This window comes from Lepisosteus oculatus, chromosome 7, assembly GCF_040954835.1.
Source record: "Lepisosteus oculatus isolate fLepOcu1 chromosome 7, fLepOcu1.hap2, whole genome shotgun sequence".
In the NCBI taxonomy this organism is placed as follows: Eukaryota; Metazoa; Chordata; class Actinopteri; order Semionotiformes; family Lepisosteidae; genus Lepisosteus; species Lepisosteus oculatus.
In genome coordinates, this window is record NC_090702.1 from 43,023,085 (window position 1) to 43,043,212 (window position 20,128).

At 35.4% G+C, this 20,128-nt stretch overlaps 1 protein-coding gene across 4 annotated transcripts in view; it reads right to left on the reverse strand.

The window, feature by feature from the left end:
- Positions 1 to 770: 770 nt before the first annotated feature.
- The window catches only part of taf3 (TAF3 RNA polymerase II, TATA box binding protein (TBP)-associated facto), a 77,998-nt gene continuing 58,640 nt past the window's right edge, over positions 771 to 20,128 (reverse strand). For all 4 annotated transcript variants that reach the window (XM_006633290.3, XM_069192532.1, XM_069192533.1 and 1 more), the window contains 4 exons: positions 15,212 to 15,294; positions 9,481 to 9,775; positions 5,284 to 5,390; positions 771 to 2,828 (listed from right to left, as the gene is read on the reverse strand). In XM_006633290.3, the coding sequence (XP_006633353.3) occupies positions 2,714 to 2,828; positions 5,284 to 5,390; positions 9,481 to 9,775; positions 15,212 to 15,294 (600 nt within the window). In that variant the 3' untranslated portion in view covers positions 771 to 2,713. The remainder of the gene's footprint in view (positions 2,829 to 5,283; positions 5,391 to 9,480; positions 9,776 to 15,211; positions 15,295 to 20,128) is intronic.

Here is a 20,128-nt window from a genome sequence, read left to right on the forward strand (position 1 = left end):
TCTAACATGTAAGTAATATACCTTCAGAAGAACTACAGTACATCTTGCTCTGAAAACTTAATTTCCTGGTCTGTTTCATTTCATTTCGACTTCAGGTCAGGAAAGTACTCATCAGCTATTGATATTTCCAGCACAGGGCTTGTTTCACCTGAGATCACGAACCTGCAGCACCCAGGGGATTGACATTTGCTTGTTGATGTGGTTCTTAACTATAGGAATATGAAGTCTGGATAATGCCAAGTAAAATTTTTCTTTATAATTAAAACTATATATATATATTTCGTGGTTACTATTTATTCCCGTGTCATACATATTTCATATGTAATGAGACAGAAAGATCTGAAGACAATCTTTTTAAAATGTTTTCCTTTCATTCTACATTTTATTGAACAAGACAACTTGCCCAATTCCCCCAAAACCATTTCCATTCAAACCAGAACTTAAGACTGGACTGAATGAGTTTATGAGGCGACTTTTGTTTTTTTGGTAGATATCACAGGGGCATGTACCAACAACTCTGAAAAAAACATTAGTCACTAAAACAAAACAGCTTTTAAAACTGCTAATATGTAAAAGACTTCTGCAGTCTTTATTCCATAAATCAGACGAGAAGACTATATCCACAGAAGAAAAAGAAGAAAAATAATTTTAACATATAACACAATATAAAATTTTAAAATTATTCTCAATACAGATTTTTCTGATTTTTCAGAGATACAGTAGCTATGATATCAATGTAAGTAACAAGAAGTCTAAAATCTTACGGGGAGTGGCATTATATCTTTAATAGGAAAAGTCAAGCAAATAAAATATATTACAAGCACAACTACAATAGGGACAATATAGAGAAAAATAAAGAGATACAAACTTTCATTTTAAAAAATGTACAATAATTACAGAATAATCAAAGTTCATAAATGAATATGTGGGGAAGAAAGGTCAGAATCAAAGGAACGGACACTTTTTTTTGGTAGTTTTTATGTACAAATATATACACACAATTAATATACATATACATATACAGATTTTCTTTCTCATGGCATGATGCACAAAAATACAGAGATTAAAAAAACTGACTACCCTTCTAGGTTTACAAAGCTCTTTTGTAATAACAACAATAATTGAATATTAAAACTGTAATTTAAGCCATAGGGGAACACTGGATCCTCTATAACAACCATAAGATTGCATCACTGGCGTATTCAGATGGAGCAAATAGATTGATCCCTTGCCATACTACTGGTATTGGGGTTCAGCACTTGCCACACAATGAAATCCAAGATCTAACAAGATGCATAAGAAAAACAAAACAAAAGACCAAAATTGTATAGTATGGTCAGCCCCATGTCCTGTCAGGGGTTTTGATGTCCAGCATAAATATTGTCATTTATCTAGAGCAGAGATTTTTTCAGAAACAAATTTCAACAGGTTTTGGGAAGCTGATATACTGTAGGAATAATTTCTATCAAAAACAAGCATCTAAATGAAATGCATTGGTTTATAGAATGGCAATCTGTAGGCTTTGGCTTCTTACACTGCAGCCTCTTCCAGTCTAGTCCACTGTCACATTTTGATACAAACAAAACTTGGTTACATTGATCTTGCTATTAAACAAACTGAATATGTAAGGAGTTGGTTGTGGCAGTTTTCCCAGAAGTCCAGACTGGAAAGGCCACAAATTGAGTAACCTTGCTGTAGGGCTCAGGGTAAAGTTACAAACTGCATTCTGCACTGCCAGTGACAACAGTATCCGATAATAAATAACCAGTATTACCGAACAGAACAGATTTCTCAACTAGTACAGTGTAAGTTTGTTTAAAGGAAAACACAACCATTTCAATTCAGTTTTATAATATTCTGTTTACTGCTAACTATGTGTGGATTTCTTTGAGTTTGTCTTTTATCCATCATTTCAGTTTATTTGCCAATATTCATGTCATGGGTCGAATTTTCTTATTTGGAATTGCTTTTAACTAGATTGTGAGTTTTCATTGTAGAGCTTTTTGTTCTACAATGGCTTCGCCAAATAATGGCTACTTTCTGTTCCCTACAGAAAATTCAACCACCAAATATATTTAACACAGTACTGGTAAAAACTATCTAGAGGCATGGTCAACTATAGTTGACCTGTAGATCTTTATTCCAACCTACAGTATAACAAAGGTGCAGAATAATCCGGGGTGGATGCAATAATAGTTTTACATAATCAGACCAAATTCATATAGAGGGAGTATTTTTCACACCGCAGTCACATAAGCCGGTCAAAAGTTCCTTTCAGATTCACAATGCCACTCTAAAAAAACAAATGTATTTGTACTCATACAGACTGCATATGAAAGCATACAGCAAACTTTAATTACTAAGTCTTTGTGGAGTAGTCAATTGGTCATGCATTTGTCCCTCACTAATTCTACATAAATGGTGTAGTATGAGACTATGCAACTGATGCATGTTTGAGCACCACTTTCAGAATACTGTATTGATTTCCTGTTTTTTTTAAAATTGTTTTCAAAAGAGACAGTGGTCTTTAATAAGAATACTGATCCAGGACAATGCACTCATTTCAGAATTTATATCCTACTAAATTCAAGGGCGTCATGTAACATCCAAAGTTAGCAACTAAAATATATTTCGCTATCTGCAATTCATTATTTCTGCAGTCAGGAAGAACAAAAACAGAAAGTGGCTCAGAGAGTTACAAACATTTTTTCTTTCAATGCATTTTATGCTTCCTTTTCTTGTGTTTTTTGTCTTTCTTCTTATTGGCACATTTAGGGCAATACCACTGAACTTCTTCTGGCGGGGCAGCTGTGATACCAACGCAAGGCCTGAAAAGAATAAGAATATTAACAAAACATTCTATTCATATAAAATGCATATTCCCAAAATACATTAATTATTGCCTTTACAATCTGGCTTAGAGCTTTAGTAACTATAAACAGATAACTTTCCATTCTCCTATCCAGTGTGAACTGCCCATGATTGAATTCTGAGTTTGGCCCCCAAAGATTGGATCATAAGAGAAAGAGTGTGTTATTTCCACTTAGGCCTATGTAATATTTCATTACATTACATTATAATGTACATGCAGCCAGTATGAAACAATCCTCTTCATCAAACACCAATTCCTTGCTATACTCAAATTTACCTTTCCTGATTTTTGAGTATCTGCGACAAATGTTCTGTATAGCACTTGCCTTCCGCAGTTCCTAGTTTTGAGCATCCGCGAGTTTGAGAAGCATCCATGAGCTGTGATGTGTTCATGATAGTGAATTCCAAATTAAAAATGACAGTAGTTTAATAATAAAGAAATAAACTAATAAATTATAATGGCTGCTAAGTGTATGGGAAAGGTCAAAGAGTGTTGCTAAAAATTTAGTTGTGCGAAGATTAAGTACTAGTGCTGCTGGTCAGTTGTTTGGTGTAAATTCATCTACAATTTGTACAATAAAGAAAAGTGAGGAAGCTATTGCTACCTGACCTGATTTGGTCAGGTAGCAATAGAGATACCAATAAAGATAGGAATTATGTGACAAACTCATTAAAAAACTATCTGAACCACATTATTTCCAAAATATATTGTGTTGTACTGTACTCTGATGCTATTGTTTTGATTCATAATAAGTGAAAACAATGTTTGAGGCATTTTAATAGTTATCCTAACCCTCTTTTCCCATAAGGCCTCACGTTTATCAACCATGAGGGTTTTAAGGGTTTTAACTCTTGCGGTTGGCAAGGGATTAGGGTACCATAAATTAGAGAAGAGATGGAACAAAAACCCTTTCAACAGCTTTCGTGATATAATGGTATTTCCCAATTAATGCCTCTTCACTATTAAGACTCAGGGAGGGGGCAGTGCAGCAACGTACCTAGGTGCTATGAGCTTCAGCACTAGAGGGTTAAAATTAAGCATTTATTTGATTAACGCTCCTAAGACAGATGAGTTGGTAAGCTTCTTGTAGCTGTCACTGTATTATTTTTCATACAGTGAAACAAGTGAAAGTTCATATTAAGGGATTTCTTTTGGCACCCATCAATGTTCTTTGTAGCCTAAATGTGAAAATAAAATAAAATAAATGTAGTGCATGGATGGTATTTTAAATGGTAATATAACAGTTATATATATTATATATATAATATAACAAATCTTCCTAAAATCTTTCTAGATGGTGCGCTACTGTATGTCTCAATTTGAGATTTAACTTTCCCTGCAGCATATATGTTATTTTACATTAGGGCGCACAGTAAAACGTTTTCTACAATCTTCCAAATACACTTAGAGAAAAGCGAACCACTGAAACAGCCAGGCAGCAGTCTTTCTGGTCAGGCAGATTTTTAATTTGCAGAAACTTGGTAATGGGGTTAAAGTTTAAAATCACTAGCATTACACCTGTCTTTGCTACGACTGCCTCTCCATCAGTTTTGGCTCACTGGCTGCCTTTAACGTAGGCAGCTCCTGAGCTCGTTCCAGACACTCCAGCTTTAGGCTCTTGTGTGTGTATCGTATTAACCTTCAGTGAAGGTGACACTCACACTGCTTGCTGCTTGGTGGAAAAGAGCATTTGGAGGCAGTTGTTCCATCTTATATGGGCTGATGAAGTTTCTGAAATCCGTTTAGGGTTCAACAAATTTGTTTTTGCGGATTTCATTTATGGCCAGTGCCCTTGGAATGGTGCTATGCTTTGCAGCTCTTTTTCTTCTATGCTCCTGGCCTGGGCCAGTCTAGGAGATAGTCTGTAACAGTTTCTATGCGGAGCAGATAGCTTGAGTATTCATTTTATTCCTGAGAGAACATGCAAGCTGCTCTTACAGCTCTAAAAGTTAAGTTTGGGATTTAGTGTCTGCTTAGCACATCATTTAAAATGCGCAGGCCCGCGTAAATTCAAAATTGACGAAGCGGAAGAAACAGACCATGTAAATTACATGAAGACATATTCTAGCTGAAGTAGGTGAAGAGACATTGCTTTCTAACAATACAAAATAAGTACAATAAAAAAGATTTTTGTATCTGACAATAACTTTAGCCATCTTTCTTAAGCACTCGTTTAACAGATCGGTATTAAGACATAAGATCTAATTCAATATGCAATAATTCACTAATTAAAAAAAGGCTAAATAAAAAATAGCAAATTAATTCACTAATACCAGATTTGATTAGTGAGCATCATGGCATTATTATTATACCCTTTAGAAAGAACAGTGAGGTCATGTAGTAGCTAACAAATGAGCAGCATGTAGGTCAGTATTTGAAAACAACAAAAGAGTATTTCTAAGACTTCTTACCAATGATACCAGTCATCGCAGTCATCACAGCCAATCATTGGGCTCCCATCATCAGGTTTATTACAGCCAGGACAGATCCATATCTGATTTCCCCATTCATCTCGAATCTACCATTACAAAACAAAAACAAAAAAAACAAGAAACTGTGTTTTAAGATAAACCAACCAGAAACATCTGTGATGGAAAATATGCTGTTTCTAAAATCATGAAAAATATCAGCATAAATCTGCTTTCCTTAATCACATTCATGTTCTGATTTAAATGCATACTTATGTCATTCAAATTATACCAGAAATGGGTCAATTCAACAAACAAGAAAAATGCTTACACTTCCTAAGAGGTGATTCTGTCCACCATCAGTGACATTATTCTTTAAGTGTGAAACCACTGCTAAAAGGCAATAATCTGACAAAATTCACACCGACTTGTAAAATGTTGACACTTAAATATAGACATTTTACATGAACAGCATTTTACATATATTTAAAACGACAAAGATTTATACACTCTATGTTTGGAAAGTTGTATATTTCAGTTGTATCTCTATCTCATGAAATGAAAGCTTTAGGGGAACCTCACTATTTTTTACATCAGCTATACAGCAGTTAATTACAGCTCTCTGATGTTTTTCTGATAATATAAGACTCTCCTGTAACAAGTTTGCTTCCAGCCAAGCTTAAAATTCCAATTAAACAAATTAGAAATACATTTTTATTTTATGTAACAATGCGCATTTTTCAAGTCCCATAAACACATTAAGTGTAAAACAGAAAAAAAAATACTGGCAGCAGTCTACAAGCTTTCTACATTTTGCAGCCATATCTTAAGATAGTTTAGATTTCACTGTGCTGCACATTTAAGACTGAAGAGGAAACAGCGGGGATTTTTTGTTGGTGTCTTATCTTCATTTTTCGACTGATAATATCGCCGAAAAAATACCATTTCGCAAGAACTGTATACCTTTCAGGTAAAATCTAAATGGAGTTTAATAAAACCCCAGGTTACACTTTTAAAGTATAGTATGGTATATAAAAACATGTAAAAAATAAAACTAAGATTGTTTTTTTTATTCTTCAACTGCTGTATTTCCTGAATTTCACAAAACCTTACACCAGAGTCTAATAATAGGATGAACAGGTTTCAGTTAACTATTTAATGTAGTCAATAAAGTATTGACAAGTCATCTTTTTTGCTTTGCGTACTGTTGTTCAGTACTACCGTTTCAGTTTTTTAAGTTATCTTACCATGTCACTTGAAGCTACTTGCTTTCTAAAAATCTTACACATAGTATTAAGAACCTCATTCGGTCATCTGTGAAATACTAAATATTCAGCAATATCACTGATATCTGAGGTAATATTGCCACTTTCCTTGTATAAATCTTTAGGTACTGATCTGTAAATGGAAGAACTTTAAAACATAAGAAAGGTAACAAATGAGAGGCCATTCAGCCCATGCAGATCATGTGGTGATTCAAGAATTTCATCCCACTATTTGTTGAAACAAGCCAGGGTGACATCTTCACCGACATGGAGGGGCAGTTTCTTCCAGATTCCTACATCTCACTGTGTTAAGTGCCTTCTGTTCTTCATTGTCAATGTAGTTTCACAGTTTCCACTTGCGTCCTCTGGCTCGTGTCCATTGTGGGGAATCAATCTTGTCACGTGATGACTACAACCACCTATAATATTATAAGCAAGTTGCACCAAGTTGATAGGTTTGTGGTACACTGGCCCTAGTGAAAACTACAGGTAACAAACAAAAACCAGAAACATGTGGGGGAAATGTGGGGGAACCAAGAATATTCATTTTCACACCGGTGTGGCTCGTGCATTAATTAAATAATATCCCAGCATACTGATAGTCATGTATGAAAATGGGGAAGAGACATGGTTGTCCCTAATTATGGCTAGCATGGCTGCAAGAGAAGACCTCAGTAAGTCTGAAAAGCGGATGATTCTTGTGGTGCGCTTGGCAGGAGCTTCGCTGAACGAAGCAGCCACCGTGAGTGGAAGAGCACATTCCCGGATGGTTTATCCATTCAATAGTTTGAAGTCAAATGAGTGTAAATGTCAACCCTGGGTGCGAGCGGTCCGTTTAATTACAAACGGTCCACTTAGAGCTCCGCAGAGTGAGATGCCAAAGTATGGCTGCACTGAACAAAGCACTCATCACACCTGGCAATGCACATTCGTGAGCCCAGCGGTGCAATGAGCACAGGGAATGCACCACCGAGCAGTGGTAAATCTCTGATACTGTCGGGTGAATCATCCTTCACCATGTTCTCAACAGACAGATGAGTACACATGAGGTGCCAAGCCAAAGAGCTCTGGGACCAAGGTTCCAGCAGTAAAAGGTTCTGGTGGCACTGTAATATTGTGTTGTGTAGTTTCACGGCCTTAGCAGTCAACAGATCTGAACTCAGAATCTGAATGTCTGCCAGGCGTGAGGTACATATGAACTATTTTCAAAACAAATCTTGACAAAAATGCCTATTACAGTGGTTGAATCAATAAATTGACATTACCTCTGATCAGTGCAAATCAACTCAACTATAGTGAATCTTACAATAGATTAAATCTGATTATACCTACTAAGTTTTTGAAGAATGTGTGTTGTAAACTGTGCAATAATGTCCCTATTATAAAGTTTTCTCTCAACATATTGAGATACCAAATCTCAGTACTGATTATTTAAAATATTTTCTTTTTTGAGTCAATGTTCTTGAAAAAGTAGTATTTAAAGTTAAGGTAGTATTTGATAATATGGTTCTGAATACTCAGCCATTGAAGATCCCAAGGCAATGTTCCTAAGCGTCCACTCTGGACTAATGCAATCTCTCACTTCTCCACCTTACACCACTAGATATGCTGTACGGTGAAAGACGTGGTGGACAGTGTCTGCTGAACGTCACTCAGGTGGATTCTGCCCTTCAGCAGTGAATGAAGTAGGCTCCCCTTTTTATGTGAAACACTTTGAGATCCTTTGTGAAGAAAATGACTTATCATTAAATACATTTTATATATGAAATAAGACCTTCCATATTTCTCTTCCAACTTTCTCAAGTTTAAAGTTGGATTTCATTCCTTGAGTGTTGCATTTCATATTCTAGATCTTGTGATTTTAATAATCTAATCAAATAATCAATAATGAGTGATGCACAGTTGTGGTTAGGACTCCAGACTGCTGACCAGAGGGTAGTGGGTTGAAATACCAGAAGTGACACCCTTGTTATACTTTTGGCAAGCTACTTCAGTTAGATTTGTCCAGTAAATTGCACTGTGCAAGACTGTGCCTTCTTGTGTAGGATATGCATCCCTCAGTGGCAATTTATAAATTAGGATTTAAAAAACCTTCAAAAAATTACCCTTTTTGGGATATTTAAATTAAACATACTTCTTTTTATTTGTTTTTTTTGTATAAGGAGTCAAATTCTTCAATACATTTTCATCATTTTATGTGCTTTTGCTTTTATCATGACTGGAGGTGGTAAAGGAGATCAAGATTTGCATTTAGCACCTGTAAATCACCCAACTTGTTCATTGTTACAAACTACCCAATATACAAAACATCTTGTCTCTGTTAAGGAAACAGAAAACGAGCAGCTCATTTAGCATCCTCATTCATTACTAGATAATGCCCAATTAAGCCATCTTTGACATAAACTGAAAGTACTGTGCTGTTAACTTTAACAAGCACCTTCTGAATACCAGGAAAGAGTTAAGCAGGGTTACCAGGCAGACTGTTATCCTGAACAGTAACAATAATTGTTGCAGCTTGTGTTTTACAGAGCTTCCTGATAAGATCTAAAAGGTCTTGTTACTATGCAATTTTTCCACTGCTGCATGCTAGGTAGCTGGGCTTTAGATTCCAAAATTATCCACAAGTCATTTCTTTTCTTCAAACAATTAATTCATGATCTTTACTGGGCTTATTTTTATTATTTTTCCTACAAACATAAAACAAATGTGGCAGAAGAAGAAAAGCTGGCCTGTCCAACTCTTCACTAGGGTTCTGGACATTCATTGTATCTTATTTTTTCCAGGTTCATATAAACTACACCAGTCAGTACACCAACTGTACACCTGGGACTCGTAACACTATCAGAGCAGGCAGGAGGATTTCTGGAATACTCCGAAGTGTGAACAGTGTGCGGATGACAGGTGTTTCGAGTGGCCCGGTGGCGGTGTTACTCACCACGTAGGTACTGACGGTTTCTGTCACCACGCTGCGGACAGGTGTCTTGGAGGAGCCAGCTGCAGGCACCGCCGGTGAGGGCGGCGGCACCGGGGCAGGCGAGGCAGCTGCCGGCGCTGGGGGAGGGGGCGGCTGGGGGGCCGGCGCGGGCGGGGCGGCCACGTGAACGGGGGCTGGAGCTGGGGTCGGGGGCGGGGGAGGTGTCCTGGGACGGCAAGCAGGAGCAGCCTTGGGGACTGGAGTCCTGGGAGCTGGGGTTTTAGCCTCTTGGGTGGAAACCACTTTGCTGATGACGCTACAGGAAAGGAGAAAGGGGATTATTATATCATTTTAATTTAACCTAGGCAGTAGGTGACATTTGTGTCAATTGTGTAATATAAGTCATTTTTGATGCAAAAGAAAACAATGACTTAAATATTTAATGGGTGTAAATGAGTACGATAAATGTCCTATGTGTTCTTTACATAATAAACAGAGGTTGCTTGGAATTCATTAAATCAGGCTTAAATCCTTTAAAATGTTAGAAAATTAGCTAACTGTGTAATCTGCTCTCACTTTAACCACTGAGAATACTGGAAACAAAATTGACCGGAACAACTTTAGTTATATCTGGCCTTTAATCCAAAAATAATATTTTCATTTTTAATTCCAACTCAATCAAAACAAGCTATTATTTCATTTAAAAGTTCACAAAGAGCAGTGGGGAAAAAATACCAAAAAAGTACTGTTTTTTATTCAATTCCTTCAGAACCCTTTGTGATCAGTTAACCTCCCTTTACATTGAACGTTTCAAAGGGGATAAAAACAACTGAGCACCACATTTTTTTGTGCAAATACCAATATTTTTGCATTTATTTTCTTAAACCATTTAAACAGAAGGATGCCTGAAGTTCCATCAGAACTAACAGCCAAATAATAGGATAAATATAATAGGTGTTGTCATGCCTGTAACAAAAAAAGTGATGGCTATGATTTGCACCCCTAGTAAATTGTGTTCAGGGTAATCTGGTCAAGGCACAGAGCTCCATGTGGTCGACCTTTCTGACAAGTGTCACCGAATGAGCTGTGGAAGAGACAAGAGACATTTTTTACACCTTATCTGAAGGACAACACCTCTGACAGTAAAAAGCCACACACTGACAGTGGTCAGGATTTGAAAGATAAGCACATTTCCAGTGAAGGCTACCCTGCTCAGGAAGTGACCTTATGATCTTCTAGGTGAAAGGTTATTGTTGCCACATTTCCAAATACAGGTACTTCCATGACAAACCTACCACTGCACATCTTAAAACAAAGCCATTGTATGTGCAGTTATTTGAATTGTGTTGGATTAGGTAAATTAAAGAGCTAGATTTTTTTGGGGAAAAAAACAGACAAAAAAATTTTGATAGACATGACCGTAACACAAAATGAATTACCCTTAAGTCTTTCTCCATTCAAATTAAGCCATGTACTGTACATACTGCGAATGATACAAGTAAATCTTAAACCCTACTTGATTCAACACATAATAAATAAGACAAATTTACTTCATATAAAGACAGAAAAATTACAACCGTGTACTCTAATTACAATTGTTTGGGGATTATTAAAAAAAATTGAAATACACTATAACAAAGCCAGTGAGAATACAAGGATGACTTTCATCATTTTGGTAGCTGATTAAACAGCATTTAAAAGTCTCAACATAAAAGCTTTTACAAAAAAACATTAAAGAGAATATAATACTTCCTTCCTGAAATGGTGGTGGAAATCAGGGCATCTGGGAGGAACAAAGACCATTTATAAACATTGTACTCTCAACAATTAAAGTGCTTTCTACCACTTCCTTAGTGTTTTATGATAGGAGAATATGAGCCAACAGGATTTTAAACGTCAACTTCAAAACCAATATGTGATATGTTATGATTTCATTTTCTTAAGCTCACTGTTCATTAGTTCAAAAATATCACATTTTTTGTCTGTTCATAATTAATTATTTGACAATTTTACAATACAGAGAGTTGTAGAATAATGCCTGACTAAAAACATTCTATAATGTTGGTATTATGCACATATCCTACATTAAACCAAGTTTTTTTTTAAATGCTGCTGAAATATGCTAATTATTACAAATGGAAATCTGAAAAGAAAACTCACATTATCATGCACAAATTGTTTAAATGTGAGAATTCACAACTGTACATAGTTTCCTAATTAAAATTAATTTATGTTATGTCAATAATGTAAAGTTACAGGTGTAGGGAAAAAAAATCAAGACTAACCAATAATAATAAAATTCTGGATTTTGCAACTCCGAATACATTGAAAACTATTACCCTTAAATCAATTTGCACTGCCAATAAGATCCACCGCATACAAGGATTTAGTGTAATAAAGGAAATGTTGCTGTGGACATGTGTCAATACTAAAAGTGGCATGTAAAGAAAATTACAGCAGTAATATTGAAATTGCTCTATAAAAAGACGATTTCAAAAATCTATATATAGCAGAGCATGAACTTCAATTTGTGATTTTTTTTAACATGAGATTGTATTTTCATAAACAGTGAGGAATACCTCACTACAGTTCCTGTCTTTTGCAGTATGAAAGGTCCATTTAAATAGATTCCAGTAGGATCACTCTTTTCTTTTCAGAGACGGGCTAATGCAATTTCGGTACTGAGGTATCAGCCTGTGCTCCTTTTCCACTCAATGGCAAGCTTTTCCTCTTGAGTTCCTTGTTGAATGGACAGTCTCCAATGGAGTAACTGACACCGCCCACAGCTGGGCTTCATAATAGCCCCTTGCTGCTTAAGTTACAGCACTGGATGATTTTGGTCACAGTGAGTTAAGTGCCACAAACACTGGGCTTATTGATGAAAACGTGCTGTAGGAGGGGCATCCAGCAGGGTTCCATTTACCTGATTCTCTGCCACAGAATAGGCGACTGCACAAAACAGGTCACGGGTTGCTCTGGATGTAATGCATACCCACTGCCTGACAAGCCTCTAAACGGGCCATTCCTCTTGGCCCTGACCACACATACTGAGTAAAGGTTAGAGGCAGGCCTGGTGTGAATATGGCCAAACCAGGAGTTTAATGACCCCATTATTCAGCTATTGTGTGCAAACATTATACTGCCAGCAATCTCAATGGCTTAACTCTGTCGTGGCTAGTGCTAAGAAGTTCAGCTTTCTTTACAGCCGTAACATTTTTAAGACAAAGCAAGAGTTAGTGAAAGACAAAAATCTAAGTCAACACTTAAGATTTTTATTCGAAATATTAAACGTATACTATGTAAATGTTAATAATTCCATAATTAAATCATTAATGTCTACAAATATGTTCAAGTCATTAAACTATGTGTAATATTGGTGTTGTACTTAAAGGGAATCCATTTGTTTTGGTATCATCTTCTTTAAAACATGCTTTCTCTTTGGATACCTTTAAACATGTGGAAATATCATGAAAACCCACGACATAAGATGATGACTATAAAAATTAAAGTTCCAGAAAGGGATACATTATCTACAGTGTTTTCAGTACTGTGATGGGAATGTGCTGTAGGAAGCTAAGAGAAGACAAAAGAACATTAAGCAGAGATTATTTAAATATTAAAAATAGTGTTATAAAATATACTTCCACTTTTGACTGCTGAATACAGTCAGGTTCTGTTTTAGCAGTTCATTTTCATATTAGCAGTTTTGGTTCCACGCTAAAGGAAGGTTTTTTTTCCAGATAGAGTGAAAGGTGTACTCTTGTATTTTGCATATGCAAAACATAATGAAAAAAACATGATTTTTTTTTCAAATTAAATGACAATTGTAGATGCATTCATATTACATATCACCTGAACAACATTTGTAATAAGGAGAATTTTATGTTGAGTTTAATAAACACTTACTCCAATTAGTTATAAAGCTTCAAGACAACAGGAAATGAATAATTATACCGTTTGACAAAATAATAAAGTTAGGATTTATTAAGGAAAAGTACTCACATCCTTAAATAATTTTCTTATTTAAATATTAGTTTTAGTATAAGTCTATAGACAACACCTGATTGTCACAGGAGATTACACTGACCTTGTCAGTAGGGTATTTAACTTTGTTAATATAAATGTTTCATTATTGTCTGTAAGGAGGGTCTGATCCCGTGGTAGCAGTAGTGAGCAGGAGAAACTCACATTCGTAATCTTTCACACAGTATACCAACAAGGTGACATTTCCTTCCAAACAAATGTACATGAAGGTTATTTGTAAAGACCACAAATACAACCACAATTTAATACATTCATACTCTGAATATGGCAACATCTTGGACCTAAGCCATGTCTGACCGATAGCGAAGATTCTAATCATTTTCACATCCCGTCTGTGGAGTGAAAATGACGAGGCCCTATACCACATCAGATGCTCTGTGTGATGTCATACTGACCCCCTCAAGAGCAAAGGCTTCTTCGCTCCCAAAGACTCAAACAAGTGAAGTGGAATTATTCACTATTACTTTGTAGCAAAGGTGACACAAGTCTCTGGGATTTCCAGACAAAATCTCATTAAAGTAAATGCAATCACTGAGCTACCAGATAAACACTTGGTTCATTTTAATTTGTCTGACAAAATACTTTTCAACAGCCATGTATGTTTTTTTTAACTGGAAATCCTCCATTTTATCAAGTCCTTTGCTACACCTTTTTTACCATTTTAAATTTTAAATATTTTAAATTAGTATATATTTTAATAAAGTCAAACATTTAAAATGTCTAGATCTTACTGTTTTAAAAAGGGTGCTCACATGAGTGCTCACATTAAATACTACCAACTGTATGCTTTAATCACATTAGTGTACTTTGGTAATCTATGGAAAAAAACAGATATGTACTCCATAATATTTCAGTGCACAATGTGTTTTGCTTACTGCACAGAGCATTAACTTAATTTTCTGAAGCCCATTTATTGCCACAATAAAATTCTAAACAATTAGCTTTAATTTGAGAACAAACTCAGGCTCAAACAAAAACTCAACTACTTCAAGAGGTCAAGTTAAAATCACCACATGGGTAATAATACTATTTTTATGACAGTAGAAATGTAAATATGAGCAAAACATGTACTTGTGCATTCGGCAAATATATTTTTTGTTAAAAAAAACATTCCACAAATTAAAAGTTACATGTGTCATTCATTAGTGTATCATTTTATTTTTGTTAACTTTTGTTCAAATATTATATATAATAGCATCGGTGAGAATACTTTTGGAGCTGTTAGTTTTCTTATAATCGGTAGCTTGTCACAGTCATAGTAACGTTAAGATATTTTAAAAATCTTGCAGTGGTTCATAAAAATTATAACAATCAACAGCCATTATTCTGATATATATTATTTATATTATGCACATCTTATTGAAATGGTTTATACATTCTATATATAAACTATTTCAAATAGAATGGTACATCTCACGAAGACTGCAAATATGTTCAGGCTTAGGCAACATTTGCCTGCTTCCTGTTTCTCTCAGTTGGGTCAGGGTCCAGGTTAAAATTGATTCCCAGTGCCCAGCATGTACATGAGCCGCCCCCAAGCTGGACGAGCCTGCATCGACAGCCCTGTCCCATTCAGAAGATCCGAAGATCCTCTGTCAATTGTTAGAACAGGTAAAAGTACGCTGGTCGCAAGGACTGGAGGTAACCATACAAATACTCAATGTCAGCAGAATGCAAATGCTTTTATCTAGAGAGAGGCAGTACTTACATTTTGTCCTGACCGGCCCCCACCCTAAGAGTGAGCCTGGGAATAACAGGAGAGGGAGCGGCAACGAGAGGCTCTACCTTTACCTGAAAAAAGACCAGCAAAAAATGAAATGGCAGCAATTTATAATGCTGAAAAGACCATTGACTACTGTCAGCTTAAATACAAAGGTTAATGCCTTTTTAAAAGTAGACATTCCTGGAAAGCAAAACCCAAAATTTTTTCTGGTGATATTATGATTAGATGTTTGATTCTGAAGAAAATTTCAAATGATACTTTTTTTTTTAGCTAGGGAACTATAACTTACTGTAATTCGAGTTCTTGAAATCAGCTTTTATATCCAGTCTCTTTCATTGATACTGTACCTCCTATTCTTACAGTCTTGGAGCAGCATATGTGGGTATCAATTCACACACTGTTGATTTGGCAGCTATATAAAAATCCAATCGCCCTTTCGCTAAATAATTCAGAAACGCCTGTGATGGCTGCTGATGAACTCGACACAGTAAGCACTGGGAAGAGTTTTGGATGACCAAAAGAAAAGCCTCTATCACAGAACCTCAATAATGATCAATAATGACCAGAAACAACATTAAGCATCCCTCTAATGAATATAAAAAATATATTTTTGACGATAATACTTACATATCTAAAGAAGACCAAGCACCCACACCTTTCATTTTGGTCTTTTTTAATTAGCAAAGCATTAGTAAAGCCCTTTCATCCTTAAGCAGCAAGGGATTTTGCCAGCTAGGACTGTATTAGAACACCCTGAGACAGCAACAGCAACCATTCTTTTTTCTGAAATGAATTGTAAGGTACCAAACACAGAACAAATAAAAAAAGGAACACAGACAACAGTACGCTCCCTCTCCCACACCCCACCATCTGTGGTAGCCCTCTCCAAGTTAGCGTCTGATGTAGTCAGACAGTTGGGAGGGAAGCTGATGCAATAAGAGGCAGCACTCCTAGCCTCCACTCTCCCAGATCTGGCTCTTTATCTTCTTTCTGTTAAACTTCCATAAAGGCTAAACATTAGTTACAAAGGAACAGCCAAGGGTTAATTCCATGCCGAAAAGGAAAGAGACAACGTCTTGGCTGGTTACAATATCTTTAAGGTTTATTAAAGATGAGCTAAGAGTTGAGAAAGGGTTAAACCATTTGACATTTCGTTAATCTTTACTGTCCATTCTGTATGTGGAATTACATATATTCTGACTAGATGAAGAAGAATTATTTAGTGTAGTTTGTGAATAGTTATCATTTGTGACATGAAACCTACCTCTGTGTCGCTGGTATGGAATGACGGAATTGCGCTGAATGAAAGACTACTTTCGTTCTTGATGGATAGGTCCGACTGAGCTCAAAACCCATCTCTTTTAGCACCATTTTAAAGGGTTTCCTTGCTCGTGGCAGCCTCTTAAGCTGACATCATTCTGCAGAGTGCACTATTTCAGAGGAAGATAGCAATATGGAATAGCTCCATGACAAGGGATGAGCAGCACATTTGCTTGAACAGATGTTATTGCACATACAGGCAGCTCAGGTCACTGGTTTTGTGACGCTTAACCCTACCAATGATTTTGCTGTTCTTAGAATGCAGCCTTGAAAGTGCATTGTCTTCATCATGAGGGAACAGACCTAGCCTAGTGCACTATTGCATAAACATGTTAATATAGCTTCATTTAGAAAACCCTCATGCACTAAATATTGGTACTACAGAACATCTTGGTGTTGTAACTTCAAATCAAAATAAAGTCAGAATGTTGCATTTAACTATACAAAAATATCCGGGGATAAATAACAACACCATGAATGAATACCCGATGCTGACAGGACATGCAGCTGAAAATTATTGTTTTGCTTGAAATTATAATTAGTTTGACTACTCATGTAATAAACACAACATAAGATAATGGGATGCCTAAGAAATGTTGCCATTCAATAAACTAATACTTAAAATATTGACGTTTAAAACTACAGATCAAGGTTTATCAATGGAGACAGAGTCAAATAATACGGTCATTTTTTCAGAATAAGAAATCGGCAGAGAATAATGACTTCTCACTGAAAAGAAGCGTGCAGTCTACAGTGACAGGACATTCTTGGAATGAAGATGACAATGAAATGTTTTTTTCTGCACTTGAACTTGGGGCACTTGAAAGGAATGTTCCAATAGGTACATTCCAAAATGAAAATAAAACCCTGTACCTGCTAGATAAGGACCTAACTGGGTGGCTTAGGTCATAGCAACAACATGAAAAGACACCACTATCTGCTTATGCTAATTAGCTATCTATTAGAAAGAATGTGCTGCTAGTATTATACTACAACCTTAAGTTATACTGTATCTTACATAATTTGCATTCAGAAAGAATTTTCAAGAAAATGAAAGGCCATAGTACAAAGCAATAAGATTATATTTTGTAATAGTCAAGCACTGTGTTGAATATATTTTCACTGCATTATGTTTCATTTGGTCTTAAATGCAATTAGTTTAATATTCCTTATACTATAAGCAAATAATGTCTTTAAATATTCATCTTCAGTGCATTTATTTTGTAGTTTACAACACATTTGTGTACTTCAAAGGCAACTTCAATTAATATAAACGTTGTATATAAACATGTATATGTATATAAATCTATCCAAAAAAATACAAATTGTATACAAGCAAGTTAACCCTTCTTTGACAATTGATGAAAACTGCATTTCACCTTCTTAAATGCAATAAAAACAGTTGTATAAGAACAATTGTATAGGAAGATGAATAAGTACTTGACATGAAAAATCCTTTGCTGTAGAATTCGAAATCTATGAGGAAATACCACAGGGCCTCAACATACTGTAAATAATTCAGATTATAACAATATTTCTAACTAAATGCACCTTTTATCTTTGTAACTTGAAAAGTGCAATATGATCTTTAAAGAATTTGACTAATCAATCCTCCCCGATATGACAAATTGTACACCCTCTCACCGGAAATAAGTGTTCCACCTACTGACAGCTACGACCTTTCAGTAGTGATATAAAAGATGCCTCCATGAAAAAATATACAAAATGTTAAAACATGAAGCAATAATTGTAGGAATCGTCTACACTGTGTATTAAAAGAAGTCTTACCAAAATGATTATTCAGTTTACTGTGTAAAAGTACAAATACAAATTAACATTCGCCTAAAAGATCAAATAAAAGAAAATGTTAATTCTTAAATGAGGTAAACCAAAATCAATAATCTTGTAAAATCTAGAGTATTATGTAATTTACTGATTTAATTGAATTCTGAATGTTTCAGCTCCGCTGTAATGAAACACTTTATATTCCTTAAAAAATATGCTTATATTTTTCAGCATTTATTCTTTCAGTCTTGATTTCTTAAAGTCCTGTGGGTATATATATGAATGGAATGAGGAATAAAATACAAACACAAACCACTGCACATGGCTGCAATCTAAATTATGATTTTACAAAGATAAATTAAAAAAAACTTTTCTTGAACTACTTTGTGCAAGGTATTACGACCAGAATAGGGTCCAGTAGGAGAGTATTTAGATTCCAAAGCTTACTGAACCAACGAAGAGGTGAAATCCAGAGATATAAGATTCCTTTGTAGCTGACTAGAAATACATTGTCAGTGGATTTGTCCAGTTTTATGTAAAAGCAATACTCTTTTCACCTGAACTAATACAAGTAGTCATATAAGCCCCTTATTGCAGTGTGCTGCATTTTTCTGCTAATCTCTCAGGATTTAGCTGCTTTGCCACATACCTCAGGGCACTTACTGATAAAGCCTTAACTCTCTATTTTTTCCAGGACACCAGCGAAGCAGCCTTGCAAAAAATTAAAGTGATCAAGAGATTTAAAGAAAAAAATCACTCAGAATCCTATCTTGCAGCAAAAGAAGGATTTCTTAACTTACCTATGTAAATCAATTCTAAACAATCACACGTACAGTACATACATTACAGAAGCATTTTCTTGTCTCCAGTTCAAAAGATTGGGTGAAGACAGGAGCAAGATAAAAAAATATTTGAAAGTGAATGAACATATAGATAGACATGAAAAATTTATTGCAGATAAAATGGATTAGAAAAGGTCTCTTTCATACTTGTGTTTTACCAAAAAAATGACAAGCTTCAACATTTCAGTTTAAATAAATGTATCGCACCAAAACAGCAGAAAGAGAAGTGAATTTTAAGAAAATGATAAAATAAACTGTACGATCAACCAGACCATGAGTAGTGAAGATATGAATGAAGAATGTTATTCTCACATTAAAAACAAAACATTCAGCATAGATGCAAGCACTATATAATATTATAGTAGTACAGTAGCAGCACGGTACTCAAACATGCGTGTATGAGATAGTAAAAATGATACTGTTTTTCTTATTTTTCCAGATAACTGCTTTCCAAAAGAAGCTGCTGGCTTCAATACTACTCTGAACTTCATCACGTACAGCATTAAGAAATCCACTTATCAAACTCTGATAATGAAAAGGAATTAACAGTACAGCAGAACAACAGCAAGCCTGAAGGGAACAGTGAAGTAGATGGATTATACTAACCTGAACAGATACATACCCAGACTTTGTGCATTAATATCATGAGTATGTGTAACAGAAATCACTGATGGTATAAATTAATGTTTTTTAACGTACAAAAACACATATAGTCATGTGAAAAAGAAAGTACACTCTCTTTTAATTCTATGGATTTATATATCTGGACATAACAAAAAATCATCTGGTCCTTGCCAGGTCCTAAAATCAGGTACACCTAACCTCGGGTGATAAACAACACAGAACAGATTCCACTATGTCATTATTTATTTAACAAAAAATAAGCTAACATGCAGAAGCCATGTGTGAAAAACCCCATGATTCAGTAGCTTGCAGAAGTAGAAGTAATAGTTTT